Source organism: Pleurodeles waltl, chromosome 4_2, assembly GCF_031143425.1.
Source record: "Pleurodeles waltl isolate 20211129_DDA chromosome 4_2, aPleWal1.hap1.20221129, whole genome shotgun sequence".
NCBI lineage: Eukaryota > Metazoa > Chordata > Amphibia > Caudata > Salamandridae > Pleurodeles > Pleurodeles waltl.
In genome coordinates this window covers 71,978,939-72,001,485 of record NC_090443.1, presented here as the reverse complement: position 1 = coordinate 72,001,485, position 22,547 = coordinate 71,978,939, and the positions used below count along the sequence as shown (strand labels likewise).

Below are 22,547 nucleotides of genomic sequence, written 5' to 3'. Positions count from 1 at the left end.
CATGATATCAAGGATAGGTTGAATCTCTGTGTCCTCAGAAACATGATCAGATGGTCTATATGACTGTTCATCAAGTGATTTTGAGCTCTGTTTAAGATGGCTCTCAAGTCCTCGTTCTTCCAAATAAGAAGACTTTTTCGGCTCCCAAAGATGTTAGTTTTTTCGTGCCCGAAAATACAGCCAGTTGTTTCGGCTCAGAATCAGGGCGTCGAGGATTTGACTCCGAAGAGTGGGGACAGCGACTCAGTTCGGAAGTTGAGCTTTTGGAGGACTTACTCGACTCCGGTATCGACGGAGGTGTGGCCTTTTTCAGCACCGAACCCGAAGGACGGTCGACGAGAATCTTCTTTTGGGCCGAACCATGGCTCTCTGGCAGTGGTGCATCCAAGGCCTTCGTTGACTTTCTATGGGTACATAAACCTGAGAGGACTTTTGGAAGCATTTCCAGCAACCCCACATACAAAGCTGCGCTCTGCTAATGAAGGGCTGAACCCAGAAACAAGTGTCCAGAGATGTACAGCACTTGCTGCAACTACTAAGGTGAAAAGCTACAGTTTACTTTATGGATAAAAAACAAACTTTGACTGCATTTACCATGATGCATTGGGGCTGACTGCATACTGGAACGAGGCAGGGTGCTCCCCTTCTGGTTTTCCGGCATACTGGGATATACTTTGATCAAACTGTGAACTGAAGGTTAAAGCAGAGGGTGGCAATGATGAGGGCTATTTTTTTAATTCTCATACCAATATTGGCAGAGTGTGGTAAATGACAGGTACGCAACTCATAATTAATCAAATTATTGGCCAAAGATTCATTTCTCAGCTCCACTCTAACAGAATCCATGGATGAAAAATCCACACTGTTGTGTGGCACATACTATGTCTGACCCCGCAATCGATAAACAGTCGCTCTTAGATCTAAACCAGTGAATCACTTTATTAATTAACGAGTCTGTATCTTCGTGGGGGTCCAGTACAAGTTTAGGCACGGAGGTTAAATAAACAGTTCCACTGAACTGAGAATGTGCAGGGTAAGACTGATGTTGATTAGAATATCTAGCAGCCTGAGTCTGATAGTGGGAGGGAACAGATTTAAACTCACTCTGTGGTCATGTTGGTAAGTAGGTAAAGGTTTAGAGTGTCTCTCACAATGCCATATCAGGAGCAAATTTTTAGGCCGAAGCTCCTTATCTTGCAAGATCTTGATATCCGCACGTGGTGTGTTAGGTTTGTGGGAGAGCCTCCTCGCTGGCTCGTAGGAAAGTGCACATTTGGCCTAAATTAGTGATGTCAATGGTACAGTACTCAAAGCGCTGCTGTTAGTGTCAGGATTGTTACCTCCCTTGTGCCTAGATTCAGAGCTGATATGGCAAGTACAACAGAAGTAGTGATTGGCTTATCACCCTTCATGAGTCAGTCTGTGAGCCCAAAGAGAAAACTCTTAACCTCATCTAATTTGTGGTGGATACTAGAAAAAATGTGTCTCCCCCAAGATCTCTGTCTGGCTAATGCCCTTGTTCGCTGTTTGTGCCTTACACACAGATTGGACTTGGTTCAAAATGGTGGCAGGACTGGTCCGATAGCTTAAGTTTCCATCGTCGTCTAACACTGAAAATCGGTTAGAACAAGGGACATTAGTAAGATATTTTAATTTCAAGTGACAAAGGTAATGTTTGCACTGAGGGTGGTGAGGAAAGAGCAAGGGGTGGGGGGGTAGCATGAATTTACATCACTACTTTGTATTTCAATAGCGGTCAGCCATCCTTTCCTCCTCAAAATAGCTGGAACGTTAGCATTAGATATACAATCACTATCTGATTCAGTGTGCAATACTGATTTGACCTCCTTAATTAGATGATCAATATCAACGAGTGTACAATTCTTCCCTACACTAGTTCTACATCTAGGAGGAGTTGCTGCTGAAGTCAGTTTCTTGATCTTCTTAACGTCCATTTTGGTCAATTCAGGTCCCTTCCGTTTCCCCATGTTTGCCCCCTGGAACCTCTGTCAGAGGGCAATCAAAGCAGTTATCCGAGATGATAAAGATATTAACCAAAAAGTACTTACAAGTGCCCAATGCTAGCCACAAAGAATCCCAGCTGGAGATAAAGGAGACAGGGCCCAAGCCTGTCTCTTCTGGGTGATGACAGGTGAAGATGGGCCCGGGCTTGGCCCGGGCATAAGTCCAGGCACGTCTCACGCTGCATAGGCTGAAGCGGTTTTAAACCATCTTGTGGTAGGATTATGCCCTGCTGCACATTGGGGATGTAATCCCAACCCAATGTACTCGTGGATGTTTAGCAGGGAGGCAAGGAACCGCTGTGTGGAGATCCCAATTTATTTGGAGATACTCATCATTATCACATTGCATTTGCCCTCAAGTCGCTCTACTGGTTACCATTCAAAGTGCAATAGCAATTCAAAAACTTTGTGCACGGCTCTCAAGTCCCTCCCTGTGCAAGCACTAGGCTACCTCACAAGTTTTTTGACACTTAAAATCAATTCCCCCTCAAACTAATGGCCAGCTCCCTCAGACTTTTCACATTTGTCGGATCATTCCAGTGTGTTCATGGCTCAGACCTCAGAAGCTCTTTTTCCATTCTTCTTAAAATCCAAGACTTCTTAAATTTATGAATCTGTCTAAAGACATCTTCCTTCCATCTGGCCTAGGGATCAGCTGTTTGATCTTCCTGACCTTTATAGGAGAACGTTCTCACCTCATTTCCTCCCCATTCGCCAGTCAAATGCCTATGGCAGATATTAATACTGCGACCTACCCATGCAATCCAAAGGATGAATTCAGGCATCAGCCATGCACGTTGTCATTATCATTGAATTTTACGCTTTACTGTGCCTTTTACCTTCTACCCATACTCTTCATAGCACTCAAACACCAGACATATTTAATTTCACAAAAGCCCAAATCCCAAAAGAAAAATAACTACAAGACTTTAGAAAGGAAAAAAAAAAGTTATTTCAACGGGGTGGAATTTGCACAAATCTAAGCAGTACTTTGGCAGTAGTTACAGTCCCATAGGTTCTGGACACAATCACATCATTCTATTCCTTTGTCTCAATCGCCTTCATCCCGGACAATCAGACTCACCTTACGGGACTGGTCCAGATCGTTGAGCATGCTCTGTAGCATATTCTTCATTTTCTGCTCGACAGGCTGGTTATTGGTGGCTGTAAGAGGGAAAGAGAGCTGCCTGTATTACTTTAAAACGATCCACAGAGGTAATGTGAAAGCATCTGAGCCTATTATTTAGCTAACTATAGAAAGGCAGGTAACATATAGGTATGAGTGCTCAACATGTCCCCATCAGAGCTTCTGAAAAAATAAAAGGAGTGACTGTCTTAGCGCCCCCAGCGAGCCAGCAGACGTTCTTGATACCTACAGCATGGACAGAATGTCAGCAGATGAAAGTGTGCAGAACAAGTCATCCAGAGATCTCGCTGATCACTCTAAGTGCAAAATGAAAATGTCACTTACCCAGTGTACATCTGTTCGTGGCATCAGTCGCTGAGATTCACATGGTATGCATGAGCTCGCCATCTGGTGTTGGGTCGGAGTGTTACAAGTTGTTTTTCTTCGAAGAAGTGTTTTCGAGTCACGGGACCGAGTGACTCCTCCTTCTGTGCTCATTGCGCATGGGCGTCGACTCCATCTTCGATTGTTTTCCCCGCAGAGGGTGAGGTAGGAGTTGTACTATAGTAATAGTGCCCGCGCAATGAAAAATGTAAGTATGTACCTATTAAAGGATTAAATAATATATATACAAATGTACAAAATTGAAGGTAACTTCTGAACTGCTACAGGCTTCCGGGGAGGTGGGTGGGTCCATGTGAATCTCAGCGACTGATGCCACGAACAGATGTACACTGGGTAAGTGACATTTTCAGTTCGATGGCATCTGTCGCTGTAGATACACATGGTATGCATAGACTAGTAAGCAGTTAGTTCCCCATAAGCGGTGGTTTAGCCTGTAGGAGTAGAAGTTGTCTGAAATAGAGTTCTTAATACAGCTTGACCTACTGTAGCTTGTTGTGCGGATAGCACATCTATACAGTAGTGTTTGGTGAATGTGTGAGGCGTAGACCAAGTGGCTGCCTTACATATTTCCTGCATTGGGATGTTTCCTAAAAAGGCCATTGAAGCACCTTTTTTCCTTGTTGAATGTGCCCTGGGAGTAATGGGCAGTTGTCTTTTTGCTTTAAGGTAGCAGATTTGGATGCATTTAACTATCCATCTGGCTATACCTTGTTTTGATATTGGGTTACCTGCATGAGGTTTTTGGAATGCAATAAATAGCTGTTTAGTTTTTCTGATGTTTTTTGTTCTGTCAATGTAGTACATTAATGCTCTCTTGACATCTAATGTATGTAGTGCTCTTTCAGCCACAGAATCTGGCTGTGGGAAAAAAACTGGTAGTTCTACCGTTTGATTTAGATGGAATGGTGAAATAACTTTTGGTAAAAATTTTGGATTAGGTCGTAGAACGACCTTATTTTTATGTATTTGTATAAAAGGCTCTTGTGTTGTGAACGCTTGAATTTCACTTACTCTTCTTAGAGATGTAATGGCGATGAGAAAGGCAACTTTCCAGGTTAGGAATTGTATTCCGCAAGAGTGCATGGGTTCGAAAGGTGGGCCCATGAGTCTTGTTAGAACCACGTTTAGGTTCCATGAAGGAACAGGTGGTGTTCTTGGTGGTATAATTCTTTTAAGCCCTTCTATGAATGCTTTGATAACTGGTATCCTATACAAGGAAGTTGAATAGGTAGTTTGCAGGTATGCAGATATTGCTGCAAGGTGTATTTTAATAGAAGAGAAGGCTAGCTTTGCTTTTTGTAAATGGAGCAAGTAATGTACTATATGTTTTGGAGTTGCGTCTAGTGGTTGTATCTGATTATGATGGCAGTACCAAACAAATCTTTTCCACTTACTTGCGTAGCAGTGTCTAGTGGATGGCCTTCTGGCCTGCTTTATGACTTCCATACACTCTTGGCTAAGTTGTAAGTGTCCGAATTCTAGGATTTCAGGAGCCAGATTGCTAGATTCAGCGATGCTGGGTCCGGGTGTCTGATCTGTTGGTTGTGTTGCGTTAACAGATCTGGTTTGTTGGGCAGTTTGATGTGTGGTACTACAGACAGATCTAGCAGTGTTGTGTACCAGGGTTGTCTTGCCCAAGTTGGTGCTATTAAAATGAGTTTGAGTTTGTTTTGACTCAATTTGTTTACTAGGTAAGGAAGGAGAGGGAGAGGAGGAAAAGCGTAAGCAAATATTCCTGATCAGTTCATCCATAGGGCATTGCCTTGGGATTGCTTGTGTGGGTATCTGGACGCGAAGTTTTGGCATTTTGCGTTCTCTTTTGTTGCAAATAAGTCTATTTGTGGTGGTCCCCAGAGTGTGAAGTAGGTGTTCAGAATCTGTGGGTGGATTTCCCATTCGTGGACTTGCTGGTGATCTCGAGAGAGATTGTCTGCCAGCTGATTCTGGATCCCCGGAATAAACTGTGCTATTAGACCAATTTGATGGTGGATTGCCCACTTCCATATTTTTTGAGCTAACAAGCTTAACTGCGTTGAATGTGTTCCTCCTTGTTTGTTTAGATAATACATCGTTGTCATGTTGTCTGTTTTGACAAGGATGTATTTGTGGGTTATGATTGGTTGGAAAGCTTTTAGTGCTTGAAAAACTGCTAATAATTCTAGATGATTTATATGCAGTTTTGTTTGATGTATGTTCCATTGTCCTCTTATGTTGTGTTGATTGAGATGTGCTCCCCACCCTGTCATGGAAGCATCTGTTGTTATTACGTACTGTGGCACTGGGTCTTGGAAAGGCCGCCCTATGTTTAAATTTATACTGTTCCACCATAGAAGCGAGAGGTAAGTTTGGCGGTCTAGCAACACCAGATCTAGAAGGTGACCCTGTGCTTGAGACCACTGTGAGGCTAGGCACTGTTGTAAGGGCCTCATGTGCAGTCTTGCGTTTGGGACAATGGCTATGCATGAGGACATCATGCCTAGGAGCTGTAGTATTGTTCTTGCTTGTATTGTTTGGTTTGGAGACATGTGTTGAATGACCCTGTTGAAATTGTGGATCCTTTGTGGAGTTGGCGTTGCTACTCCTTTTGTCGTGTCTATTATGGCTCCTAGATATTGCTGTACTTTGCTTGGCAGAATGTTTGATTTTGCAAAGTTGACGGTGAACCCTAGTTTGTAGAGGGTTTGTATGACTTGATTTGTGTGGTTTGAGCATTGCGTGAGCGAACTGGTTTTGATTAGCCAGTCGTCTAGATACGGGAACACATGTATTTGCTGCCTTCTGATGTGTGCAGCGACTACTGCTAGGCATTTTGTGAATACTCTTGGAGCGGTTGTTAAACCAAAAGGCAATACTTTGAATTGGTAATGTATTCCTTTGAATACAAACCTTAGATATTTCCTGTGTGATTGATGTATTGGTATAGGGAAATATGCGTCCTTGAGGTCTAGGGTTGTCATGTAGTTGTGTTTTTTGAGCAATGGTAACACTTCTTGTAGTGTGACCATGTGAAAGTGGTCTGATTTGATGAATGTGTTTACTACTCTGAGGTCTAGAATTGGTCTCAGTGTTTCGTCCTTTTTTGGTATCAAGAAGTACAGTGAATAAACTCCTGTGTTTATTTGTGTGCTTGGTACTAATTCTATTGCATTTTTTTGCAGTAGTGCTTGAACTTCTATCTCTAGAAGCTGTGAATGGTATTTTGATAAATTTTGTGATTTTGGTGGTATGTTTGGAGGGAATTTCAGGAATTCTATGCAATAACCATGTTGGATAATTGCTAGGACCCATGTGTCTGTAGTTATTTTGTCCCATGCTTCGTAATATTGACGTATCCTCCCTCCCACTGGTGTTGTGTGGGGGGGGTGAGTGACGTGTGAGTCACTGCTTGTTGGTAGTGGTTTTGGGGCTTTGAAATCTTCCCCTATTCCTAGGGAATTGCCCCCCTCTATACTGGCCCCGAAAACCTCCCCTGTACTGTCCCTGGTAGGTGGGCGGTGCGGACTGTGAGGTGCTAGCTTGTGTGGCCTGACCCCGAAACCCTCCTCTAAAAGGTGTTTTGCGGAAGGTGTTATAAGATCCTCTGCTCTGCGGGGAGTAGAGTGCGCCCATGGCCTTGGCAGTGTCAGTGTCCTTCTTGAGCTTTTCTATGGCTGTGTCGACCTCCGGACCGAACAGAAGTTTTTCGTTTACTGGCATGTTAAGCACTGCCTGCTGAATTCCTGGCTTGAATCCAGACGTTCTGAGCCATGCGTGCCTACGGATGGTAACCGACGTATTAATGGTCCTTGCGGCCGTGTCTGCTGCATCCATGGAGGAGCGTATTTGATTGTTGGAAATGTTTTGACCCTCCTCAACAACCTGCTTTGCTCTTTTTTGCAGATCTTTTGGGAGATGTTCAATGAGATGCTGCATCTCATCCCAGTGGGCTCTGTCGTATCGCGCTAGCAGCGCTTGTGAATTTGCGATGCGCCACTGGTTTGCTGCTTGGACCGCAACCCTCTTCACGGCTGCATCGAACTTCCTGCTTTCTTTATCTGGGGGAGGTGCATCCCCAGAAGTGTGTGAATTTGCCCGTTTTCTGGCAGCCCCTACCACCACAGAATCTGGTGGCAGCTGAGAGGTGATGAATACAGGGTCCGTAGGAGGCGCCTTATACTTTTTGTCCACCCTAGGCGTCACTGCCCTACTTTTAACTGGCTCCTTGAAAATGTCCTTTGCATGGCGTAGCATGCCTGGGAGCATCGGCAGGCTTTGGTAGGAGCTGTGGGTTGAAGAGAGGGTGTTAAATAAAAAATCATCCTCTACTTGTTCAGAGTGTAGTTCCACATTATGGAATAGTGCTGCTCTAGCCACCACTTGTGAGTAGGCTGTGCTGTCTTCCGGTGGTGATGGCCTAGTTGGGTATGTGTCTGGGCTGTTATCAGACACTGGTGCGTCATACAAGTCCCACGCATCCTGATCTTGGTCATCGTGGCTCATGGCGGTGTGAGCTGGCGAATGTGACGGGGTGTAAGTTGGTGAAGCCGGAGTTACAGGTGGAGGCGAGGGAGGAGGTGTTACCTTTTGTGCTGTTTGTTGCTGAGGAGTAAACTGAAGCGTTCTCTTTCGTTTGACAGGTGGAAGGGTACTGATCTTCCCAGTCCCCTGCTGAATAAAGATACGCTTTTGCGTGTGATCCACGTCAGTGGATTGCAGTTCTTGTTCAAATCTATGTTTCTTCATTTGTGAAGACATAGAATGCTCTTCAGTATAGGAGCCTGAAACAGGGTCTGATGTCGCTTTTTTCGGCTCCGAAAACCCTGTTGTTTGTTTTTTCGGCTCCGAGGTAACCTTCCTCTTTTTCTGTGCCGAAAATTCTTGGCCTCTATGGTCTTCGGCGCCACTGTCTCGGCGTCGATCCGTGTCGACACCGAACTCTCGGTGTCGATGCTTCTGTTTAGCACTCTCTCGGTCCCGAGGAGGCTGCGTGCCGGTGTCTCGACCGAAGTCGGACGATGTCGACACTGAATGGGCCTTTTTCGGTGCCGATTGTTGGTCACCGAGAATTTGGGTGGAGCCATGGCCGGTTGGCAGTGGCGTCCCCTGGGCCTTCTTTCCTTTTTTAAGTTCTGATCTCGACGTCTTACTCACAGTTTTTGTAGAGCCTAGCTCGTCGGAGTCTGAATCCTGGATGGAAAAGGATTCCTCCTGTTCCTCTTCTGTCTCGAACTGTCGACGCTCCTTTGGCGTGGACGCCATCTGCAGTCTTCTCGCTCGACGGTCGCGCAGAGTTTTTCGGGACCGGAACGCCCGACAGGCCACACAGGATTCTTCGCTGTGCTCGGGTGACAGGCACAGGTTACAGACCGAGTGTAGGTCTGTATAAGGATATTTGTTGTGGCATTCGGGGCAGAATCGAAACGGGGTCCGTTCCATCGGCGTTGTTCTCCACGCGGTTGGGCCGACTAGGCCCCGACGGGGTGCCGAAATCTACCCCGAAGGGCACCGAAGCGCTTCGATGTTCAACGCGTCGTCGTATGTGTCTATCTCGAACCGGATCGCAACGATACCGTCGAAAATCTTCCGTTTTCAGCTATCTTTCCGTTCCGAAACCCAGAGCGACAGGAACACGTCCGAACCCGATGGCGGAAAGAAAACAATCGAAGATGGAGTCGACGCCCATGCGCAATGAGCACAGAAGGAGGAGTCACTCGGTCCCGTGACTCGAAAACACTTCTTCGAAGAAAAACAACTTGTAACACTCCGACCCAACACCAGATGGCGAGCTCATGCATACCATGTGTATCTACAGCGACAGATGCCATCGAACATAAGCATTTATGGAAAGTCATTACCACCCTCACATGCTCCCTTGAACCTCAGAGAAAATGCAAGATCTTCAAGTATTACAAAGCATAATATGCCAGCATAACCTCCCACTAACAACTGCAAGGATATGCATATCTGAAGGTGGGCATAACCAAAAATGAATGTATAAGCTCCTGTTAACTACTTAGATGTGAAAGTTTGCACATCTGGAATGTCCAACTCACCACAAAGGTCTGTTACTGCTGCAAAGAGAATATGTGGAAAAACAAGTTCTGCAAACAGGTAGCGTACAGTGTCTTACAAAGACAATCTCCAGGAATAAAGGTGAGTAGCGGGCACGATCCAAGGCAGCACCAACAGTACACCACCAGCAGCACAGGGGCAGACAGATGCAAGGTGCAAAACAGCATCAGGTGCCCAATGCTTTTCAACGGAGATCGGTCACTGCAGAAAGAGGATCTAGGCTCTGGCCAGGAGGCCAGTTGGGCTGAACCAACAGCGAGGCTCAGGACTCACAATGCTCGGGCAAAGGTTTGGTCCTCTTCTCCATGGCTCAGGGGTGATGGGTGCAAAGGTGTCCTTCGGTCCACTTTTCCTAACTGGAGCATTCACGGTAGAAAAGAGCTGCATGCAGAAACTGCAGACGTTGTCGGGGAGACCAGGAAGGGTGAAACCATGATGGACTCAGTCTCTACAGGGCTGGGGAACCTTGTTGGCATAGGTGGTCCATTTCAACTCAGGTCGGAGACAGCAGGTGCAGTAGTGACTTCAGGTGTCAGGTTTTGGAGGTTCCAGAGGCTTCAGCGTCGCTTCTTGTGGAGTTTGCTGGAGATCAGGTCAATTGTTTACGGAAGGTATTGAGTCTTTATTGAAGGCAGGCAGTCCTCACCGTTTTCTGGAGTCATTGCTGCATGATGAGTCGACTTTGGTACAGATTTCAACAAGGGATGCAGACATACCAGGTCAGCTGCTTCTTTTCTCCTATTCTGCTTTTACGCCTCTTCATTGTCCTTGGTCTTCGAGGGCGTCATATGCTTCTCTGGTGCCAGGGGCTTTCCTTAATAATGAATTTAGGGGTGTCAGGGGTGTCTAGGGTTGTAGTCAATGGACTACTGACCCTTGGGGTCACTATACCCCCCCCCCACATTACCATTTCCTGTGGGTATATCCCTGTCCCAGAATTCCTAGGTATGCCATCTCAAAGATGGCTACCGCTGAAAAAATTGTGTCCACCTCACAGTAGCCCACCTTAGGGGTTGTATTAGTCTGGAGGTGGCATGTCTACCTGAATAGATAATTTTCCTGCCATTCCAGGTGCCAAGTGGGCTCTGGATGGGCAGGGGGCTTCCCCTCCTGTGAAGAAAGGCAGATTTGCATTTCAAAGGCGGCAGCCCTATGAGGCTGACTAATCAGCAGGTCATCCCGTGGGAGGGGGTGTTACACCTTCTTCCCAGACAGGCTTTTGTTCTGGGCCACCTGAGAGCAGAAGGCTCTCACCACAGGGGACCAGAACCATGTCTCGGGTGGCAGAAACCAGTCATCAAGCACTCTAGAGGCTGGCAGGGTTTCAGGGGGCACCTCTAAGGTGCCCTCTTGGGGGATGTATTGGTAAATCCAACACTGGCATCAGTGTGGGTTCACCAATACCAGATGTTTGATACCAAATATCCCTATCTTTAGTGAAGACATCATGTTGCTGCGGAACTCACTGACGTCCTGCACATGCATTTAAAATGGCTTCCCTGGCCCCTTACTATGTCTGAGTATAGGCAAAGACATAACAGGGGCATATCTGCACTTGCAGATATGCCCTCACGTAATATGATGCACCCTTTTAGGGCAGGCAGGCCTACTGTAGTGGTGACTTACATATACTGCATGCAGTGATAGGGGACATGGCACACAGGGATGTGTGACATGTGCTTTCATTTTGGTCTGCACCAAGACATGCACCATACAATGGCAGCCTGTCATGTCCTTGGTGAAGGGTCCCTTAGTTTGGCACAATTTGTGCTGCAGCCCTTAGGGACCCTCTAACACCCCAGGCACTAGGTACGATGGGCACCACTTTACCAGGGACTTACAAAGGGTGTTAAAGGATTTGCCAATTGTGGAAACAATTGTACAGTTTTGGGGGAAAGAACACTGGCATTGGGTCCTGGTTGGCAGGGACCTAATGCACTTCAGTCAAAGTAGCATCAGATACCAGACAAAACATGTGTGTGGGGGAGGGGGAGGTACTGCAACAAAGAACTCAGTTCCCTACATCAATGTAAGGTGGTTCAATGAGGACTATTGTTCTTGAGTACTATTACTATATAAAAGCTATGTCCTACATACTGGGGACTTGGAGATCGAATGACTACACATACAGCAATATAATAAAGACTGATATGTGCTGAGATGCTGAAAATGTGGAATCGAAGAAGAGGTATCATTTATAGATCGATATCTATTCAAGTACACATTGTAAAGCCTGAAACTCCACACTAACCAACCCAGCCAAGGCACACTCCCAAGCTCCCACTAATTATTTCAAAGAGCAAACGTGTGTACGTTTGAGAGTGTGCCACCCATGTCTAAACTTTGTTTAATTAGTAGAAGTGCTTGCAAATGGCTTGCCCCTTGCAAGGTGGACATTACTACTGTTTTTTTAAAACTCTGTTTTGAATCTTCCTACAATTTATCAATATATTTCTCAGTGAGGTATAGCCTATGAGTTTATACCTCAATAAGAGTGATGAGTTTGTATGGACACCACCTGAAATTGCAAATTCCTTACCTGTCTGGCCCACGTTTGTTTGTGTGTCTTAAATCATAGTCATGCACACTTCTTGTATTTTTTTTATACTACTGACAGGATGAGTGCTAGGAGCAGAAAAGCATAAACAAATATGAGTGACCAGTTTGTACACAAAGCATTCCCTTGGGAGTGGTAGTGCAGTATGAATGAATGAATACATTTTACTGCATAACTAATTAAAATCATTGCAATCATTATAACAGCAAAACAATCCGTAAAACGACAGTTAAAAAAAAGAAAAGAAAAAAAGGCAGACAGTGACTAAAAACCAACCCGAGCGATTCAGAAAAAAGATGCTTACAAAAGAGCACACAATACCTAAAAACTATTATATACCAAAGGGGCCACCCCTTCCTTCTAGAGAGACGGGAGAAAAAGCTTGCAAATTGATAAGTTTGTGCACGTCCAAACTGCCCTGGTTGCTAATAAGTCTTTCTTATGTGGCTTCTGCTGAGTGGGGTGGTGTTAGTTAAAATCATTGCAAACATTGCACAGGCTGAGCTCCCTGCCTAGAAAAAAAAGCTTGTACAAGGTTAGGGGTCATTGTGTCCCACAAATTCACCCCTTCATATAAAGTGCTTGTGCAGCTTCAAATTGTACCAGCCCACCTTCCTCCCATGTTGATTAAAATCATTGCAATGACTGCACGACCAAGCTCTCTGCCTAAAAAAATCACTTGTACAGGATTGAAGGTCACTGGATCCCACAAATTAACACCTTCACATAAAATGTTTATACTGTTTCAGGTTATACCAGTCTACTTTTCCCCCTAAAACATACATGCTAGAGAAAAATATGCAGCTGTTTTGTCCCTGGATACCACCCATTTTATCTGATTGCTCTTGCATAAAGTACCTGTGCAAATAATAAGGCAATTATGTCCCACAGTTTCAGATTATACCGCACTTCCCCCTGGGACATACATGCCAGATAGAAAAAACAGCCATTTTGTCCCTGAAGACCACCCCTTCTCTCTGATTGCTCTTGCATAAAGTATTTGTGCAAATAATAAGGCGCTTTTGTCCCACAGGTCCATCACCTTTCATTGGGTGCCTTAGGCATTTAAAGTGCTCGTCGGTTTTAAGGTGCAATGTTCTACTCCTCACTTAAAGGCATAGTCCCCAGAGCTAGGCACTGCTGTTTCTTCATATTCTACACCTTATTTATGGAGCCGGATGCTGGGCGGCTTTATTCAGTTCCGCCCGGACCGCTCTCATGTACCTAACAAACTTTGCCAGCTCTGAAGGTACTGTACAGGTGAAAAGTCATGACACTGCCTCAGCACGTTCTTATCCCATGCTTCAGGAACACTGATCTTAAAAGAACCCTACGCTGTTGAAGCAGGGCTGGGAAACAGCAGACAAGGTGGAGCTGGGTTTCCTTACTGTAGTTACACAAATGGCATTTAATTATCTGTTGTAGATTTTTCCATCCTGGATTCAGCTCTTTAAGAGGGAGTTGGACTAGCTGAGCCCATTGTATATCTTTTAGGCTTTTCTTACCCAGGACGCTTATCAGATAGGGCAGTATTGTATTAGCATTATAAGAAGCAATGAGGCCTAATAATCTTTCATTTTCTTTCCATCTAATAAGGTCCTCTTCCCTTGATAACATGAAGATTTGTCTAGTTAGCGCTTTATTTATGGCCGGGTACTTTACTTTCTCCTGTATCCAGTTAGCTGCTACTAACTGGAATTTCCATACTGCGGATTCCAACTAGCTGTTGAAGGTTTCCCTACAAATATCACTTTTAGTACTTCCTTTAAAGTTCATGTATCTATTTTAAGAATCTGAAAATAGTATTTTGAGAAACTACCAAGGCATTCGTTCTTCTGCTGACTCAAATCAAACTCTAACCAAGTCAAGGAATTACTCGCATATTTTGGTAGGCTGAAGATGCGCTTGTAGCACTCGTAATGTGCTTTTTCCATCATTAACTCTATTTGCCCTGGAAATGCATGCTGTGCGTAACCTGCAACTGCTGGCAGTTTGGCTTTTAACACCCACCTGATTGGTACTGTGGAGGGGCTATGTAGTTTCCCCTGTAGTTTGTATAGCACATATATAGTTGACTGTATTTAAAAGCTCAATATAGTACGGTGCAGTGATGATGTGCCAGAGTCACTTAACCATGCTCCTAAGTAGTTACAGGATCCTCGTTTCTATTATCTGCAAGCCCAGTCTCTACCCAAGGACACTATTCCTGGCGCATTTCCCCAGAGACCACCACTTTTGTCTTACTAGCGTTGGCTACTGACTCATTGTCCTCATTATATCAATTCAGAATGTCTAGCCCTCTTTGTAAAGCAACTCTGGTATGGTAAAAAATTACCAGGCTGTCTGCGTACTGTAGTAGATGAACTTTGTGCAGCCCTGTACTTGGGGTTACCATTGCGGTTCCTTGAAGGGGCTTCCAAAGATACGCCGTGTCCAGGTTGAATAAAGTCGGTGTGAGAACACAATCTTGTTTAAGCCTCTATCTGCGTGCAGCTTGTGAGTGACTGTGTCCCCGTCCAGTTTTATTTTCAGCCAAGTATTGTTGTATAGCGAGATGATGGCCTTCAGAAGCTTAATCAGGGATCTCCCACTTTTTTAAATTTGTTCCATAACTTTTTTGTCCTTGATCCATTTGTTTACCTCAATCAATAACGTGCTGGCATATGCTTTACCTTCAATATCGAGGAGGGCGATTAACCTAAAATTTTCTGGTTCCGTTCTTTTGCCCTTTTTAAGTCAAGCCTAGACATCACTTCGCGACCTCTTGAATAAACTGTGTGGACTTCATGTTCGCCCACTGCATTACATTTGTCAGTTTCCGCGTCCTTTAAAATTTCTTGCTTCCAAGTGGTTAACTTATCTTCTTTGTCCCTCCTGTTCATCAGTTGTTCACTCCCATGGAGCACCCCTGCAGTACTTACAGCCTTCCACTTTTCCCATTATAGTAACTGTGAAAGGGACTGCTTTTTCTTTTGTCCAACAGCACTGGACAGAGTGCTCTGTTTTTTCAGCCGCTCCGACTTCCAATTATGCAAGTAGGGTTGTAGTTTTTGAGGTTGCGCATGTGTTTTTGGAGGCCCCACAACTTTTAGTATTTTGACACAGCGCCCACTTCACAGCACCATGCTTCATGTTGCAGCTGTGCACCTAACTTAGTTTAATCGGTCTACTACACTGTGCCTGTTTCTTTTTTTTCATTTTCGTTGGCAGACCTCGGTGTATGCACTTGCTCTGTCCCCTAAGCTCTACATCAGCTCAGTGCCACAGAATCATGAGAGGGGATTTTCAGGCCACAGGTTTCCTAAGAAGGAACCAGCAGGGATCCTGAAGTCACTCTCATATTTTTTATTCATAGAAATGTGCTATGATGATTTTGCGGCTTCACAGCTGCTAGTGTTTCCGAGCTCCAACAGCCCAGTAACTTTTTTTTTTTTTTTATTCCTGTGTAATGTGTCATTCTGCTTAGGGCGGGGCTAGTAATAGAGCTGTAAACTGTTGAGGTGAGTGATTCTTGTGATTATTTTCTTCAGGGGTTCTTTTAATTTTAACATCATTTAAAATCATTATGAAACACCTCCAAAAATCACCTCACCTCACGAAAAGGTTGGGTCTAAATTTTTGTAGTTGGAGGAATGTGTGTGTTTTTTTTTGTTTTTTTTAAATAATTTAACTGGTGCCGTTCCCCCTATTTTTGTGCGCTGCAATGTGGAGTTGGCCGGAAGCGTGGCTCCTGGCTATCTTATTTCAGTAGGGCAAGTAATGTGTGTGGTTTTTTTCCGCAGCAAGTGGTGTGCTGTGAACCTTGCTCGTTGTGGGGGAAGGGTGCAAATTAAGAGATCTTTCTTAAGGAATGGCACCACCCACCCTCTAACCACTATACAACACACTATAGATAATTGCTTGTTCTTCCGTAGTTGTCGCGTTGCACAGGTACATTTCATACCAGTTGGAGAATTATTGAAAGCGATTCAGTGAGTGATTTTGTGCTTTGGTGCAGGTTGCCTTCTTTCATGTGAATGTTGTGAAGACAAAAAAAAACCCTGTTCCCTATGTGCTTCATTTTATTTGCAACTCCTGTGGAGAGAGCTATGAAGGGGCATGTAATGTGTTTTGTTTATAACCCTTGTATAGCGCTTACTAGTGTAGGGCACTGAAGCATTAGCCTATACTGAAAGTAAGCTATAGTGTGTGCGGTGGAAGAGCGTTAATTTTTGGATATCCACAGTATCAAGCATCATACAATACGAAAATAAACAACAAGAGGGGTACTGCCATTACCTATATGGTACAAGACTGCTCGAACAAGCAAGTCTGTGAGGAAATGTACCTAGGAGATAAAGAGTTAGCAGAAAGTAACATATCAGTCTGTGTACCCACCCAATCATTCATCCCTCTGCCCTCCAACCCAAGAAGAATATTTCTTTTTGGGTGCTGTGTGTGAAAGACGTGATAATTGCACTGGACCAAATATTTATATAGCGCTTCATGTATTGCTGTAAATTTGAGGCTGAGGCATCCGTTACAGATAGCGTAAAGCAAATTTGAAGAGCATGCACCTCGGAACACATTCCTACTGGCATTTCCCGCCTTAAAAAAAAAAAGAGCGTCCTGTCTTCAGAATCCCCACTGCAACAGCAAACCACAGCATTGCTGATCCAACCCTGAGTCCATTAATGTGGAGATGGATTAATAGTGACTGTGACTTACAGCGCTGCATTACAGGATTGCTCAGCAAAAGCTGCTCTGCACTCCAGTCTGCCTGGAGTCAGTTCTGTCTGAAATCTCTACTTAGAGCAGGAACGTAGCTGTCACTAGGGCAGGAGGGTCACTGGTTCTGAGGCCCAGGCGCTGGAGGGGCACGCTGCTCCCCAGCCTGGTTCCAGTTATATCTCACCGAAACCCTTGTACTCCTGCAGGCAGCTGAAGCAAATGCCATGCTCAAACTTCTATTTTACGCATTCAATTTTATTTTTATTTTTAAATGCAGCTCTGTTATAATATATAATTATGTTCCAAGCACTAGTGTTTTCGCTCACTAGGTCCCTCCAAAACACAACATGCATTGCAAATGTCTCTATGTAAGTATTGCTTGTTCACGTAGCATTTCAGCACCCTGTCAGGGGAAGAAGGAGTATGTGCCCTCTATGTTGTTTCGCCCCACGCTGTGTAGCTTCCTCCCTCTGTCCCGGGTTGCTTCCGCCCACATTGTTGATTCAGCTTCCCATGTTACTTCCACCCCGCTTAAAATAAAAATACTTTTCCACATTTTCTTTTTATTTACAAAAGAAAGAAAATAAAGTGCCTGTGTCATTTTGTAGGAGCACATGCCTACAACATGACATGAGTGGCTGTGTCATACACTTTCACAAAATCTGCTTAAGCAATACTGCACAGTATCGGGAATGCTGTACAGCATCCTTAAAAACCACTGGCAAAGCTAAAAGCTCCCAAAAGGGAGACTAGATTTTACAACACACTAATCCAATAGACACCTCCAACATACACCACTCAACTTTAACACTTTATGCTACTCCAGAATACTCAAAGCAAATCAAATTTACAGCACTCTACTCCACTGCATCCCATTCCACTCTCCAACACTTCACCACTCTGTACCACTCATCTAGTTTTTGCTAAGTCACTCAACTCTACAACATTCTACTCCAATATAAAAACGCTGTTTATGCCACTCAACTCTACATCACTCCACAACATCCTATAGCACTAAACACTATAATATAATACACCCTACCACTCTACTCAACCCTTCAGCCCTTTCACTATACAACGCTATAATCCATTTATTACACTACACAATACTACAGGCAACTTCATTACACACCATACCACTCAACTCTACACCACTCCACAACATTTTCGCAACTCAACTATACAACACTTCACTGCACGCCCCTTTACACCAATAACTTAAAGCCATACTGAATAGCAGCCACAATAATGAACTACATTGCAAAAAACATATTGGCATAAGCCATAGGTGAAACTTATTAGCTATGCCATTGCTGATTATATATTGGCTGCAGTAGCTAGCCTCACCATGAGTTCGGGACATCTCCTTTTATCCTGCATTCTGTATACAAGCAGGACAGAGTTTCTGTCCAATATTCGAATTGTTCTTTAAATAGACCACCCGGCAGTTCATTGGGCCCTGGTGCCTTGTTTTCTCTTTTTTTTTTCTCCCACAGCAGACTCTGCGCCTTGTCTCCTTCCTCCTCTTGAGTGCCAGTAAAAAACTACTGCGCTGTCTAATGATCGTCTCTCGCAGCTCCCTAGTCTGGGGTCCCCTAACTCTGTATATATACCTGATGCATGTGGTAGCCATGCTTCTGCCGCTGTTGCATTGCGCCTGTCCGATTAGTCACTCTCCAGTTTGGATACGTACTCCTAGAATTGCTTCTATTTATTGCTCTGACAGAGGCCGTGTATCGGTAATTGGGGTTACCGATCTATCGGGTGGTGAGCAAGTGGTTCTCAGACTCACTTGCTCTGACTCCTGCTATCCTACTTTCCTTGACTGCTTTCCCAGGTTGCCCTTCGGTTGTACTGTATTCTAAGCTGAGGTTCTGGAAGTCTATCGAAGGTTGTACTAGTGGTGCCCCCCTTAGGAGACTGTGTATTTTCATCTTTGCTATTGGGGCTTCCACGAGGGAATACCAGACGGGCTAGCACATAAGAGTATTTTTCTTCTGGCAAGTTCAGGACCTAAATGCTCCAGTCCTCAAAGTGTTGCTTCTCCTGCAGGACTAAATCTGTAATCCCAGCCGACCTCCGGGTAGCTATGACATACTCAGTGGTGCTAGGAAGGCTGCCCCCCTTCAAATTGAATACTTTAAAGGTCTCTGCTAGTAATATGAGCTAAGAGGGGGATATATTGGAACAATGTCAAGATGTTGGCCCTATTAAGAATGTCATGCCTCCCTTGGCACTTAAGTAAGAGGAAGAAAATTGTTTTCTGCGGATCACCCGACTTTTGGGCCACACCATATGACCAGCTTTCATCAGTTCTGTCAATTTACTGTCCCCTTAGTTCTTGAACGTAGCAAGCTGCTGTGAGACTAGGATTTATTCCTTGTTTCTCGTGTAATTCTGCTAATGAACTCGGCAGGTGGCATCTACTTGTGTTGCACTGAATCTCTCCTGTCCCGGCAGGGGAACTATTTCAGCTGCAGAGTGAACTTACTGTGCGGTCGCATGGCCTGATCTTACACCTTTACTGCGGATGGTCATCCTATCATCACTTGTGAATTCTTCTTTCACAAATATCTGAAAAAGATGTGCATGCTTTTCCCTTTGACATTGTGCTCCCCCCGCCCTACCCCCACACCCTCCCCAGATTCTGCTCCCAACTGCTACGCGCGAGCATCTGCCTCAATGTTTTTTGCCTTTTCTTCTCTCGCCTTGTTAGTGGGTTGTTCTCCTTGATGTGATACATGGCCTTATGATTACTATTGTTATTATTGAGAGCAATGCTATTATTCATGTCCTTTGGGCTACTCGTATTGTTGTGATCTGCAGAGATCCTGTTCGTTGGCTGGGTGCCATTCGCGGTAATGCTTAAGAGGCTGTTGTTTGTATCTGTGTTTTCTGATCCATGCTGGTCTCTGTTGTGGTGACGGTTGGGGATGGGACCTTGTCTCTGAGCTTTGCCCCTTTCTCCCCTGGTCTATTTCCCTAGCTAATGTTTCTAATACCCTGCTATGCACGGTCATCCTCGCTTTGTCTGTAGAGTAGTTAATGCCACCTATTGCCTTTAAACTTCGCAAGTCTTTAATCATTATTGTAAGGACCTCCAGTAGCGTTGATAGTTTCTTCACTATGATCTTACAATGGCATCCATGCACTTACTCTTTCTTCCATTGCTTCCAATTATGCCGTCATATTTGCTATTGCTTATGTTTGCAATTTATCCATGTGAACCTTTAGCTTGTGCGATTGCCAGGTGAGGGCATTCGTGGCTACCAAAACTGTGGCATTGATTGTTGTCAATAATGTGTCTTGGGTGTAATGTGTGTTATAGGCTGACGACTGTGTTCTTATTGGCTCTTGAAAAAATCCTGATAATTGGACTTATGCAGCCGTGACTTGCTTCGATCAATAATCTTGCACCTCCCCATCGAACCTTTCTGGACTCCTTTGAGTAGGTGGGCGCATCAAACTTCTTTCACTCTGTTACCCCATGCAGTGCTCTATGTGTACTTCCGCAATGGTCACCCCAAGGCTTATTTGCTATTGTGCTGGCTCAAGTCCCAGTGATCGGACCAGTGTCTCAGTGTTTTCTAAGTCACCCTGATGGGACGTTGCAAGGGAGGTCGAAGACCGCTCTATCACTTTAGATGTGTTCTCCATTTCTCTTCAGAGCTCCTGATTTCCTTGATTGCTAAGGAGGATGCACTCTATTCCACTACTGCTCAGTCTGGATTTGCGCAGGGCGACCATTTTATACTTTAAAAGTTTTGTGGAGGATATCTTCCAACTTTAAGTTTCCCTCTCTCCTGGCAATTTCCATGGCAAATAATATTTCCTGGATGCCCTGGGAGCCTTCGTCAGGGTTGTCGGATTTGCCAAACGTTTTGCCAGCATTTGGGATTGGGCTCCCTACTGTGGATTCTAGGCCACTCCTGAAGAATTCAAATCAAGGTTTTTCCCTCCATCACCCCTTGTGCCCCTGGGTTTTGACTGCTGTTTCCTTCCCCCCTCTCTTGCCATGGCTATCGCTCTTCTTTGTAGAAAGATTCTGTGGGCGACTTTCCAGCCTGCTGAGAAACCAGGCAGTTGCTGGGCCGATCTGGCCCCCTGCCTCCACCATCTGTTCTGCAGCAAAATGGCTTTAAATTATTTCCTAACCCCTCGGATGCTCTCTTTCGACTGTTTGGACTATTCCGGGAGCGCTCCTCTGTCCAGGTCTTTAAGTCGCTTAGTGGCGAGCACCAAACATGGGGTTTCTTGAAGGTGGAGGGGGCGAGAGCTTGCTAGGGGGACTCAACCTATTGCCTAGGCTCTATCACCTCAGCACCCTCAGCTTGTCCTTCAGTTGACGCGCTGCTCTTTCTTCACTTGCTCTCTCATCCTTGCACTATTTTTAGACAGTCCTGGCAATGTGAGTGGTGTCTGGCCTGCCCAGCTGAGGACATAGCTGAGAACAGGACGCGGACGCTGGTGTGAGAACTCACCACTGTGGATCATTGCTGCCGAGTGACTGCTGCTGCTCTGGCTGAACCGCCACTATTGCTCAAGCTTTGACTGCGGGCTTGGCAGCTGGTGACTGGGCAAATAGGCTGTAGTTCGATGTGGCCAGAAGGCAGCGAGCAGACTGGATGCACCCGCGAAGGACATCGATGGACAGGTGGGTAGGCAAGCGGGGGTGGGGAGGTCAGGAGCAAGGAGTGGGCCGAGCTAGATGTTGCAGTGCTCACCTGCTTCTTCACTACCCCGCTTACAGTCCTGCTTTCAATCCTGCTATCTCCGCATTGCCTCCATGGCCTGTAGTGCCTCCAACCTCCGTGTCTCCACACCTCTGTGTCCTGCACCTTGCCTCATGTCCTCAGTCCCAGAGCCTGTCACTGGCTCCGCCTCCAACTTCTGGTTTCTGACTTCTAACATACAGGGACATACGTTGCAGATTCGGACCGGAACTTATAGGCAAAATTTAGAAACTGTTTCATCTGAACTCTAGCAAACAGATTTACAGTGGACATGCCCCACCTTTGAGTACAAGCTGAACATTTTGAAATGATGTTCACCATTCTATGTGCTCTGATTGCGCCTGTAGTAAAGATTTGCAAAGTTACTGTCTGTGTCTGGTCAATGGTCTGGCAGGACATGAATGTTGTTTCTTAGAGCCCAGTGCCACATCTAATGTGTGATTTGAGACAGAAGAAGGGACTGGGTCCCTGCATGTTTCTGAATGTGGTACACAGCTGTTATGTAGTCTGTATGTGTGCTTTATTTTTTACCCTGTAAGTGTGCTTTGAAGTCTTTCAGTGTTAGAAACACCGATTTCAGTACTAAGACATTGATGTAGAAGAGATGTTCAGTCCTGGTTCATCTACCCTGTAATGTGGATAGGTGCTCTCACTCCGCCCCTGAAGGGAATTGCTCATTGTGAAAGTGATCTGTGCCTGGGAATCTGCAAGGTGTTGACCTATGGCATGATTATATATCTTTCACCATAGCAGCTTGTGCTTGACCTGAGGTGAGAACAATACTGGATCCTGCCAGACCCCACATACTTGTGCTGACTGGGTCTTTACTCTTGCAAAAGACACATACGGAAGTATGCATTGGGGACTAATCTGCACTCACAAAGCAATCATGCCCATCCACAAATCTCATCACCGTGCTCACCGTCAAAGATGGTGATGCC

The 22,547-nt window shown here is 45.1% G+C and overlaps 1 protein-coding gene across 2 annotated transcripts in view; it reads right to left on the bottom strand.

The window, feature by feature from the left end:
* Window positions 1–22,547, bottom strand: part of STAT2 (signal transducer and activator of transcription 2) — a 482,775-nt gene that overhangs the window by 364,815 nt on the left and 95,413 nt on the right. For both annotated transcript variants that reach the window (XM_069230705.1, XM_069230706.1), the window contains exon 7: window positions 3,109–3,188. In XM_069230705.1, the coding sequence (XP_069086806.1) occupies window positions 3,109–3,188 (80 nt within the window). The remainder of the gene's footprint in view (window positions 1–3,108; window positions 3,189–22,547) is intronic.